Genomic DNA, 12861 nt, shown 5'->3' on the forward strand with positions numbered 1-12861 from the left:
ATTATCGGCGACACCCTAGCTACCGCCATGCATCCATATCACGCATATATATTGATCGACTACGTATGCATAGCTAATTAATAGCTAGTCTCGTCGCCGGCAACCGAACTCATCATCACATCATATCGTCAGCTCAGCTGCGTATACATACGTACACGTACATCTCATGACCTATTGATCGATCGAGCGTAGTAGTACGTAGGCTGCTACACACTCCTGCTCCTGCTTGTACATATGCGTGTGTACCGTGTACGCGGTTGTTGGGTCAAAAGCCAAGAGCGACGGCGCAACGGCGAATCGGCGATCCTGCAGCCGGCCCGACTGGAGTGCTGATCAGCTTGTACATGATGTGTGCATGCCGGCCGCCGATCGATCGAGGGCAACGCGCAAACCACCACAGGTCGACGCATCCATATATATCCATTTGCACGCATGCACGCATGCACATGTTCCCATCTGCCTATATGTCCATGCAAAAACTTGGACCTCATCATATCGAAGATCATATACAGTCGTAAATCTGAAATGCTCATTTTCTTTTTTTGACCGTTTGGGAATAGAAAACAGGGACATATCCCGCGAAATCCATCAAATGAAAAAAAATTAACTCGTAAAAACCAGATCTAAAATTCACTAAATTTATGAGAAAATTACTGCAAACAGATTTAGGCATAAACTACATTCTCACCAAATCTCAGATGCAATAACTTACTTGAAAGTAAAATATAAAAAAAATGAGTGAATAGTACTATATGTTCACGTAAAATTTGTCTTTTTAATTTCTGTAAAATGAAGCTGATTTTAGATTTGAGATTTGGTATGGATGAATTTCATGCCTATATCTATCTCTAGTAATTTTTTTTATAATTTTTTTATGAATTTTTAGAAAACTTTCAGACATGGTTTTTCATGGTTTTTTAATTATTTAATGGTTTTCACTTGATAATTCCCCCCCCCCCCCCAGAAAACAGTGATGTGGTGGTAGAATTATAGGTGCATCACTCCACCCACCAGGGTTCAAATCCTGATGCCCACGAATAGCTTTCAAACGGATTTTAGTGGAGATTAAGGATGTGCCACTGATTTCCATCTCTTAGATCATGTACTAGAAGACACATTCGTAGAAATATGAGTGTGTTGTTGCATGTATAGTGGTGTGTGTATGTGTGGGTGTGCGTATGCGTCTACCGTGTAATTAAAAAAAAAGAAGAAAACAGTCATTTATTAGACTCTGGCATTCAATTTAGACTCTGCGATAAAATATGGATGGATCAGATTGTGTGCAACTGCGTGCATTGGATCTTGATTCGTGAAATTGACACTGCATGCCCTCACATTTATGTTGTCAAAACATATCCACCTTCCGATGGAATCGTTCCTAGCTATCGCGGCCGGGCTGTTAATTTAGACTGATCGACATCGATAGACTCCAATCTGAAGCTAACCACACACCCACCAGCTAATTAATCCAGATTCGCCTCCTGATTAATCAATCGATCGCTCATCGATCCTCTCATGGTCATGGGCGGCCTGACCGGTTTGATTTGATCCCTGAAGCAGAAAGCCTAACCAATTACTACACCACGTAGGAGTACTCACCAACTAACACCAATAATTAGCACCCAATTAGTAATCGTCCCTTCTTTTCACAAAACTTTATTATTGTAGCACTTACATTTTTATCAAAATACTCCCTCCGTTCCAAATTAATTTACATATAGTTTTTTTAAGTTTTTCCTAAATGATCTACATATTTGTGTTCATTCATTAGATCTATTTGTTATTTGTGCGTTGGAGTAAATGGATATTGATGTATGCATCCATGCACACAAGCATTTATAACTCACATACAATATCTTGATTTGCTATTGGCTAGAAAATAGTGGGGATGGTGCATACATTGAGTTTGTTGCTAGAGTAAATATAGTATGAGGGCATTCCCAACCCAATGACTAGGATGGTGTCCATAGCATTAAATAAGTTGCCACCTAGGAAAAAAAATGATGTGGCAAGTGAATAAATGAGGAAAAAGAAGAAAACCATGTCTTGCATGAGACATGGTTTCTACACAACATCCAAGACATTATGTGAGATAAGTAGCGTTAAATTGAAGTATGGAATAGTGGTGTTTGCATTGGAAGAGTAGTGTCTAGTACTAGTTTCTTGATGATGTGGAGTTTATGGAAACCATGTCTAGTGTTATGGGTTGGGACTGCCCTGAGAGAGTTACTCCATCCGTTTCAAAATATAGGGCGCAACTACTTTTTAAAGGTGTTTCATAATATAAAGCGTGCATGCATTCATGACAATTAATAAGCATCTCTTCTCTCCTAAATTATTATTTTTTAAATCATACACTCATAAGATGTTTAATTCTATTGGGTGCATGTATTGTATTGGTTGGATTGATTCAAACAAAGAAGTGATAATAATTGTTTCTTGGTCTTTGGGTTAAGAGTGGTTGTGCCTTATATTTTAGAATGGATGGAGTATTAGCTTTTCTTGGTCTTGGTGTACCTATGAAATATGTAGATCAATTTGATCTAATTTTAGAGTTGACATTATACTTTTACCCTTCATCAATAATGCAGCCATGCACAATTGATATTAGACGTTGAGTTGTTAATTAATAAGGGGTGTGTTTAGTTTCACGCCAAAATTAGAAGTTTGTTGAAATTGGAATGATGTGACGGAAAAGTTGGAAGTTTGTGTGTGTAGAGAAGTTTTAATGTAATGGATAAGTTGAAAGTTTGAAGAAAAATTTTGGAACTAAACTCGGCCAATAGTTGATGATGTTTTAGGAAATAATTGGAATGCAGTTAAGGAGGATAATAACGATATAATTTTGCTCATCTTTTTATTTGGTGTAAAATTTCCTAAAATGATAAATGATAATCTAAAACGGAGGGAGTAGTAGCTAGCTTGAGACCACTATTTTCTTCAATTAGTTAAGTGAAAAATGCACATATGCACACGCATACACCTATGATTGTGTCCTAATACATCTTAAAATTTTGAGAAATTTCATGGTCGTTAAGAAAGTTTGTTGAGGTAGTTAAATTTTACACTAAGATTTTTTTTTACCTCAAGATACTACCTAATTATAGCTGGAGGTACTAAGTTTTACACTTGAAAAATGTGGTACATCTTAGTACCTTTTCAAGGATATAAAACTACCCTAAAATTAAAAAAAAAAGGTGTACATGAGTAAATATCCAAAATCACTAATTAGATTCAAATGGAAAGTGTCACCTCATGTTTGTAATATTTAATTATGAGCGTCAGGACTTAAACCGACCATTCTAAATTACAGCCAGTACCATGCTCTTTACTTGTAGCTAGTAAAAAATAATTAATCAGGCGTTTCCCTTCTTTTGCACTTGAAGTGTCCTCATCTTGGCTAGCGAATCCAAATTATCAATTCGCACTGTACATATATATCCCCGCGATTGCTACCTTGTAATTGCACCCCTGTCCTTTGTTAACTATTAACACTTCGGGCTAGTACATTAATCAGTTGTTAGTACATCAATTAAGCTAAAAGCTAGCTCTTCGTAGATTATAATATATATTTTGAGCCATAAATGCAGATTTTAGCTAGGCTTTATTTTTAAATTTGACTCCCTTGCTTAAACCACACACAATATCTAGTGCCATCTGGCTACGTAGCCAACAACGAACTTGTTTAGTAAAGCGCCGCGTCCCAAAATATGCCGGATTATTATTATATATATATATTGCAAAAAGTAGCTAACCTGATCTGTGTCGGCGACTGTAACGCGTCACCAATAGATTTATTTAAGATCGTAATTTGGGGCCCAGAAATTACAGTCAAAAGTGTCTGAAGCCACTGTCAGTAGTGGACACTGATGCCAAGCTAGCATGCATGGGAGCCGTAGATAAGTGTACACTAGATTTATTTTTAATCAAATTAACATTTTAAGTTTAAGCTTGTATAGTTATCTCTAACCAGCTGGCTAATTACAAAAGTAGTGCATTTAAGACACTCCAGTTCAGCTTTTGTTGTTGTCACTTTTTTTTCTTAAGGAGAGTGTATAAGAATAATATTAGGGTGCGTGCGTAGTGTTGTATGTTGAGTGTATCCCTTTTATTCTTAAGAAATCCTTTCTTGTGAAGCTAAAAATATCATCATGCAAATTTCTATTCATTATCTTAAAAAAGCTACAAGTAATTATTGCTTAAGTTTGTTTTCAGTTCTTGTTTCCCCTACTTGTGTCCAAGGTGCTTTATCTTATTCATAGTATAAATTGTTTATCTCAATCTTCATTTAAACTTGAATTATTTTTATTACGAATATGTTGTAATTAATCCAGATGTATAGTTCCAATACTTAAACTGATGGATTTGGATTTAATTAGCACCAACCCATTGAACTGAACTGATGAATTTGGACTAATTGGCACCAACCAAACGAACTGATGAATTTGGATCAATCGGCACCAACCAGATGACTCAAAAGGTCCAGCATGTATACACCTAACCAATGAAACAGTTTCTCAAAAAAAAAAGTACACATTTTGGAAGTTGTTAATTTACCCCCAGTATGTGTCGGCACTCGGCTGCAATCATACAAGTCACCAAGAGATTCTCCGATCCTAATTTTGGAACCAAATTTGTGTTCTTCATTGAGGTTCTAACCTCACCTCTCTCGTTTTCCGTATACACGTCTGCTAAACTATTGAACGGTGTGGTTTTTTAAAAAAAGTTTTTTATACAAAAGTTAGTGTAAAAGATCATATTAATTTATTTTTAAATCTTTTAAGCTACTGCTTAATTAATCATGTGTTAATTCGTCACTCCATTTTGCATGTGAACGAAGGTGTTCCCAACCCCCTCCAGAAGAACACAGAGCAACTCAAACTGACTGACTCTGCTCTTCCTTCTTTTCTTTCTTTCTTTTTTTTCCCTTTCTTTTTGCAGAGCACCGGTACTCTGCCTTTTGGGACACGTAGCGAAACTTCCCAACATTAGCGCTAATCATCTTTATTTATTTGCTAATTATCATTGTTAACGTAGTAGATTAGCCACAGCCCACAAGCCTTCGTCCCCACCCGACAGCGACGTCACCAAACCGCGCCACCACCACCACCACCCGCCGCCGGAGCAGCGCCTCCTCCTCCTCCTCGCGCCAGTATAAATCCGGCCTCCCCCTCGCCGTGCCACTCACTCATCCACCACCCAAAGACAAAGCAAGCAAGTACAGTAGCCATGGCGAAGCATCTCGCGCTGTCCGTGGCCGCCGCGGTGGCCGTGTCGTGGCTGGCGGCGTCGTCGGCGGCGGCGGCGGGGTTCTACGAGAAGTTCGACGTGGTGGGCGCCGGCGACCACGTGAGGGTGGTGAGCGACGACGGGAAGACGCAGCAGGTGGCGCTGACGCTGGACCGGAGCTCCGGGTCCGGGTTCACCTCCAAGGACACCTACCTGTTCGGCGAGTTCAGCGTCCAGATGAAGCTCGTCGGCGGCAACTCCGCCGGCACCGTCACCTCCTTCTACCTCTCCTCCGGCGAGGGCGACGGCCACGACGAGATCGACATCGAGTTCATGGGCAACCTCAGCGGCAACCCCTACGTCATGAACACCAACGTCTGGGCTAATGGCGACGGCAAGAAGGAGCACCAGTTCTACCTCTGGTTCGACCCCACCGCCGACTTCCACACCTACAAGATCATCTGGAATCCCCAAAACATCATGTACGCATCACAAAAACGAACTCAATAATCCTCTCTTCGTCAATCAAACAATCATCGTGTTAATTTGCTGAATTACGATTACTTCCGCTATGATACAGATTCCAGGTGGACGACGTGCCGGTGAGGACGTTCAAGAAGTACGACGACCTGGCGTACCCGCAGAGCAAGCCGATGAGGCTGCACGCGACGCTGTGGGACGGCAGCTACTGGGCGACGAGGCACGGCGACGTCAAGATCGACTGGAGCGGCGCGCCGTTCGTGGTGTCGTACCGCGGGTACAGCACCAACGCGTGCGTCAACAACAATCCCGCCGGCGGGTGGTCGTCGTCGTGGTGCCCCGAGGGCACGTCGGCGTGGATCCACCGCGAGCTCGACGGCGCCGAGCTCGGCACCGTCGCGTGGGCCGAGCGCAACTACATGTCCTACAACTACTGCGCCGACGGCTGGCGCTTCCCCCAGGGCTTCCCCGCCGAGTGCTACCGCAAGTGATTTTGAACTCGATCGATTCAAATCCTCCTCCATTGATGAGTTCTTGGCAATGATTTGTAATTGCTTCTTGTTCTTGTTTTCGTCTTCGTCTTCGTCTTCTTCTTCTTGATCCATGTACATTTTGCCATCCATTCGTTCTCCATTTGTTACAGTTACAGAGACAGGTTGATGGTGAATTACTATTGCCGCCAATTTTTTTCTTCTTCTTGTTACTCGATCCAATTATTACTACTAGAGTTCATCTTGCACAGTTGGGCGGTGTGAAAAACTGAAAAAGAAAAGGGTGTCAAATTTGTTGCTGATGCTGAGCAAGTGAGCACATGCTTATGCTCTCAGGTATGAACAAAATAAACAGTAAAATTATCTGCAGCTGTTTGACCCGTTTCGGATTCCGCACGCTACATGTTCGTCCGTTTGACGCGGTTTGGTAGGATGCTTTGATTATTAACTCGATGATTAGCACAAGATGATTAATTTAGTTAGTGATGAATCTAACGCCCAACGGCGAGGTTTGGATGTGGTGCAGACTGCAGTGCAGGGAAGCAGACAAGCGGGTGACAACTGTGTGCTTCGCTGTTCTTGGGTATCAGATTTCAGTCGTACACGCTGAATTTATTGAGCACAACAGCTCAGCCTCAGCTGGTAACTATCCGCCATGTTCTTATTGGCGTACGCGTTGGTTGGTTGCTGCACGCCCAATCCAATGATGCTGTCAACTACTGGCGTCTCACTGTAATTAAGTATAGGAGAGTAAGTTGGTAAAAGTAAAATCTTGCGGTTAATCTACAAGTACTACCCTGATAAGGAATTTGAAATTTGAATGAAATTGTCCCCCCTGGCTGGACGGCGAGAACGGAATACTCTGCTAAGTAAATGCAGGATGTTTTTTTTTAAAAAATCTCTGTTAGAATTCGTACCAAAACAGTGCCCAAATTCTTGCAAGTTCAGTCCAGTTGGCCTCTCATCACTAGGAGTACTAAACAGAAACTTTTTTCCGATAATGAAATTTTATCCGACAGTGCAAACTCTTCATCACTTGGAGTGAACTTCTTTTATATGAGCGGCTCAGGTTCTTCATCAGGACTGAACTTTTACCGATAATGAAATTTAATCCGATTGTTCAGGCCCTTTGTCACTTGAATAGTTGAACTTAGTGAATGTCTACTACTACTAACCGATAATGTCAAATCATGTCAACTATCACTCCACTTTTTGCCCTTCTTTTCCACTTCAAATGGTACAAAAAAACCATCCGAAGAAATGCCACTGGCTGAAAGCAACAGCCACTAGTTTCTACAGCATCACTAGCCATGGCCTCCAGTTGACAAAAACCCTTTTATTCCTGCACTGAAGCACAATGCCAAATCTTCAATGATGAAAGCCAGGGATTACGATCAATCTTGTGCTGAATAAAGCTGCTGAGTATTTTGTGCTGGTGGTGGTGGACATGAAGTAGAAGAGGCAAGAACAATGAATAATGGCTGCTGCTACTTCTTCCACTAGCTGTACTGCTTTTCAGCTCAGCAAATTCCAGAATTGCTTGTCCGGGATGGCCTTGTGGGACAGGAACTGGGAATAAAGGTTGCCTGCCACTTCGGGGGTTTGGCCTACACAACTCAACATGTTTAACACGGTTGTGATGATGTGATTCTAATGGCCTAATTGGTAGTACTAATGGTGCTTGGAAGTTGGAATCGACCTTTTGTGGGGTCATTTTGTTGGATAACTAATAAAGTGTTCTTCTTAGAGGAAAAAAAGGGGAAAAAAAAAGAAAAACAAGAGGAGGATAAGTGTTGCTATGGAATGAAGCAAGAGGATGAATATAGTACTCCATCCGTTCCAAAATATAAGGCACAACCACCCTCAACCCAAAAACCAAGAAACCATTATTATCATCTCCTAGTTTGGATCACCCTAATAAATATAATGCATGCAAACAGTAGAATTAGAGATCTTGAGAGTGGAGGATTTAAAAAAGTGATAATTTAATGGAGAAGATGTCCTAGTTAAGTGTATGCATGCATTCATGCCTTATATTATGTAACATCAAAAAAAAGTAGTTGTGACTTATATTATGTAACGGAGAGAGTACTAGTACGTCCAAATAATTTGGAATCTCATGCTAAGCCTTTTAACTCATGCACTTCAATTCTTTTCCCTGCACAGAAAAGAAGCCAGTGTATGTGTTTTAAGATCTCTCCTTCTTCTTCTTCTTTTTTTTCATATTTTCGTTTTTTGAAGCAAATATTCTTATACGGTAGATGAAAGAAGAACCACTTACCCAAAAGATAATGGCTCAAAAATATATTTTGCATAAACGTACAAAGATGATTCACATACACAAATCAACAAGTGTATGTGTATGTCTATGTTCTAGTACACATACAAAATATATTTTGCATAAACGTACAAAAGATGATTCGTATACACAAATCAACAAGTGTAAGTGTATGTTCTTCTTAGACTCTAAGACTTAGAGAGAAAAATGGAAAAAAAAGAAAAAAGAAAAACAAGAGGAGGATAAGTGTTGCTATGGAATGAAGCAAGAGGATGAATGATAGTACTAGTAGGTCAAAATAATTTGGAATCTCATGCTAAGCCTTTTAACTCATGCACTTCAATTCTTATTCCCTGCACAGAAAAGAAGCCAGTGTATGTGTTTTAAGATCTCTCCTTCTTCTTTTTTTTTCATATTTTTGTTTTTTGAAGCAAATATTCTTATGCGGCAGATGAAAAAAGAACCACTTACCCAAAAGATAATGGCTATAAAATATATTTTGCACAAACGTACAAAAAATGATGCACATACACAAATCAACAACACAGAATATTCTATGTGGAATATGAGAGACTATACTTTGAGAACAACTAAAACATGCAAAAATCTTAAAACATATAGACAAATTTCTGTACTGTGCAAGGAAGCTATACAAATTTTCTTCACACTTATAGAAAAGCAGTAAAAGAGAAAATTAGTTGTCGAACCCTTCTGCTGTAGCAGTATGTTGGTTTTTTTTTTAAAAAAAAGAAAATAGATTATCCAATAACACAGGACAGACTCGGTCATGTATCTGTTGGAATTAATAGAGGGGCCTTAGCCCATTCAAAGATTAATTATTTGAAAAATCACAAAAGCCCACCTCATGAAATAGCATTAATGGGGAGTTTAATACCACCTTACTTATTCTAGGAGAAGGAGACCTCCTTACAAGGGAGGATGCTCTCCTAGCAACTTGAAGCATGTGAGGTGGAGAGAAGAGGGGGAACACGCGCGCGCTCGCTCGCCTGGCATGGCATGGCGGCGCGCGTGCACGACGTACGCGTCGAATGGTCCGCCAAAATTGCCCTTGCGCAAATGCAGCCTCTTTTTGCAGTTTTGTTTTGCTGCAGGAAATTCGGATTTGTTTGTTTTGGAAACACTCCGAATACTCCAGTGCGTGAAACGGCGCTCCTTTTGCAGTTTTGTTTTGCTGCGGGAAATTCGGATTTGTTTGTTTTGGAAACACTCCGAATACTCCGGTGCGTGAAACGGCGTGAAGTCCGGATAAGTTACGCGCGACTTATCCGGTTCGGTTACGCGGAGCAGAGATCGTATAGGTGTCCTGATATCTCCCGCTGTCTCCATGCAACACACGCGAAATCAATATAGGGTTTGCCTCTTCCTCTGTATTGCACCGTCACTCGTAGTCTACTCCATCCCGCTCGTCGGCATGCACCGGCGATCGGGAGAGTAGATCTCCGGAACCTTCACCTTCGATGTCCTGCATTGGGAGAAGGCGGCAATAAGGTTTTTGGGAAGCGCTTTGCGCGACCGCTCTCTATTCGACCACAACGGCTCGTCTTCCTCTTTGCACGCGTGCTACGCGCCGTCATCAATGTCCGCAACCACGAGTACTTCCTACTGAGCAACCGGTCTTCTGGTACCCTTGGTACGTGTTCAGTATGTTGCGCATATTTGATCTGTTAATGCTTTACTGTCTAATATACATGTGTAGATCTCATGATGCGTTTATACTAGTTTACATATGCAATTTTATGATTTATTTATGAAATAAATTAAATCATTATGTGCTTATAAATTCAACAGTATGGTTCGACAAGTGGTATTAGCAAATGTGTGTGTGATGTGTGTGTAGTGGACGTGTGTAATAAATAAACACTAGTAATATGCCCGTGCTAACGCTACGATGATATTTAACAATGTATTGTAACGCATTTTCAAGAAAATTGTTATTTGACAAATGAAAAATATTGTCATACTATAATTTTCAAAATAATTATATACTTAGATTCTTATCTCCATATACTGAATGTCAACCGACAAGACATTATCTGTTTAAAATGTAATCCCAAACGATCACAATTAAGAAATCACATCTCATTTTTTTTCAGCCAGCAAACATTGCCCCTATCAATAAATTGCATGATCCACACTTTTTATCAGTAAAATCAAATACAGAAATCACAAATGCCAGCCTAGGATACCCTGATACGGATACGCTCCGATACATATCCCGTACGTAGCCTCTATTTTCCCGATTTTCAGAAAAAAGAAATAATTAGGGATACTTCTCTGATACGCACGGATACAGGATACAGTACGATCTAATCCTAGCTTCTCATGGGATACCAATCCTCGCTGCGTCCATCTTTTTCTACCCAACGGCGCCGTCGTTCTGAAGCTAGGCAAAGGTAGAGCCACCACTCCGCAACGCGGGGCCTACTACCGCTGCCGCACGCCGCCGAGCGCAGCATCGTCGCCATGCCCCGTGGAGCCACCGCCGCACGCCGCACGCCGCACGCCCCCTAGCTTAGCGCGCGCAGCACCACCGCTGCTCCGGGTCAGGGATTGCTTCATTCAAGTGAGGTCTCGCGTATTGATGGTTCAGTGCATCCTGGATCTTGATGTTGTGATTTTGGACACCGCAAAGTAGACTACAAAGCCATAAGTGACTTTTGAAGATCCAGTACTACTGCAGTACTGTTGGTCTGGTCAAAGCTATACGTGCGTATGAGAGAGAGAGAGGGGAAGAGTGAGACAGAGAAGAGGAATAGTGGAAGAGAATATGACATGTGGGTCCCACTTTTTTTTTTATAATTAGAATGCTGACAAGACTGCCACGTGTACGCCACGTAGACCAAAACCACCGTGGATTGGATCGAGGGGGGTAATTCATCCGGTTTGCATAGTTGGGGGTGAAGAATGTCCGGTTTTGTGGTTTAGGGGGGTAATTCGGACGACCGCGATAGTTCGGGGGGCTAATTCGTACTTTTTCCTCAATTATTTGCATGTTCATTATTTTGGCCTCAATCAATTCTCCCATTTTCTTTGAGGAGTGCATTATTTTTCTTAATTTATTATGTATATATAGACGTATCCTCGTATCCATGTTTTTCAAAATAAGCCGTATCCCGGTATCCCCGTATCGCGTATCCGTATCCTCGTATCGGGGTAACATAGATGCCAGCAACACTTCTGCAGGAAGACAAGAGCATGTGCAACCAGTTCCATTGGCAATGGAAAAGAAGCTTCTTGTCTGTATCAGAAGATCATTTTGTTTTAGCAAGAAGAAACTTGTTGATCATCAAGGACTTTAGTATTAACTAGTGAGCGTGCACGTGCAAGGCACGTTTTTCACCATTTATGATCTTTTGAAGCTGAAGTTATCAATTGTGTAAAATTAGAATCTTAAGATCCATCTAACATATGTTGTTTGTTCCCATCTAAAATGTTAATGTAAAAAATAGAATGTGTCATTTCCATCTCAATTTCAAAATAGAAAATATAAAATAAATACTGAGCTCTTTTTACACTTTCATAGAAATAGAATAATTTGTAGAAGTATCTTTCTTTCCATTTCCGTTTACTGTCCAACATTTTCACATATTGATGAATCATTGAATGATAACCGGAAACCAGTTCATTATTGAAAGGCTAAACTTCATTATAGTAGCTACAATAGCAGACTATAAGTCAGCTATAAACATATTTTAAGCAGGTAAAAGAGGAGAGATAAAAGCAGCAGGCTACAATGAAAGGCTAAACTTCACGTCATTAGAGTAGCTACAATAGCGGGCTACAATGAAAGACTAAACTTTATTAGAGTAGCTACAATAGCAGACTATAAGTCAGCTATAAACATATTTTAAGTAGATAAAAGAGGAGAGATAAAAACACATCTCTCCTCTTTTATCTGCTTAAAATATGTTTATAGCTGACTTAATTGAATGTTTCAATAATTGAATGTTTATAGCTGGCATTAATTGAATGTTTCATGAACATAAATCTAACATTATTCATTAATAATTCGTTCCATTGTCAATGACATAAAAGATATGATATTCATAGAATTTTGGCTCCGTTGGAAAATAATAAACATTATTTCTTTAGTTAACCAAACATAGTTAGCACACAACATGTCAATTATCACCACTAATGGTTTGTTCCTATGAAAAAAATTGAGAGTTAGATATCTTTTTGACTGGCGGAAGAGTACCGGCAATTCTTTAGTTTTCCCGACAGACAATGAATTACTGGCAGACAAACTATTCCTGGCAAAAGATATTAGTCCTGGCAGATTGTCTCCCTGTTTAGCATGCAATTAGACACTAAGAACCAGCTTTTTAAAAAAAAACAAAATATAATATGTTGCATCGAATG

The 12861-nt window shown here is 40.3% G+C and overlaps 1 protein-coding gene across 1 annotated transcript; it reads left to right on the plus strand.

Annotated features, from left to right (window-relative positions):
* The first annotated feature begins 5158 nt into the window (after positions 1-5158).
* LOC4345019 (xyloglucan endotransglycosylase/hydrolase protein 8-like) lies at positions 5159-6569 on the plus strand. Its single transcript, NM_001403525.1, has 2 exons — positions 5159-5711; positions 5810-6569. Exons 1-2 carry the CDS (start codon positions 5230-5232, stop codon positions 6198-6200), a joined length of 873 nt encoding a protein of 290 aa, NP_001390454.1. The 5' UTR covers positions 5159-5229; the 3' UTR covers positions 6201-6569.
* The last annotated feature ends 6292 nt before the right edge of the window (positions 6570-12861 follow it).

The sequence above is a fragment of the Oryza sativa genome, chromosome 8 (genome assembly GCF_034140825.1).
Source record: "Oryza sativa Japonica Group chromosome 8, ASM3414082v1".
Taxonomy (NCBI): Eukaryota; Viridiplantae; Streptophyta; class Magnoliopsida; order Poales; family Poaceae; genus Oryza; species Oryza sativa.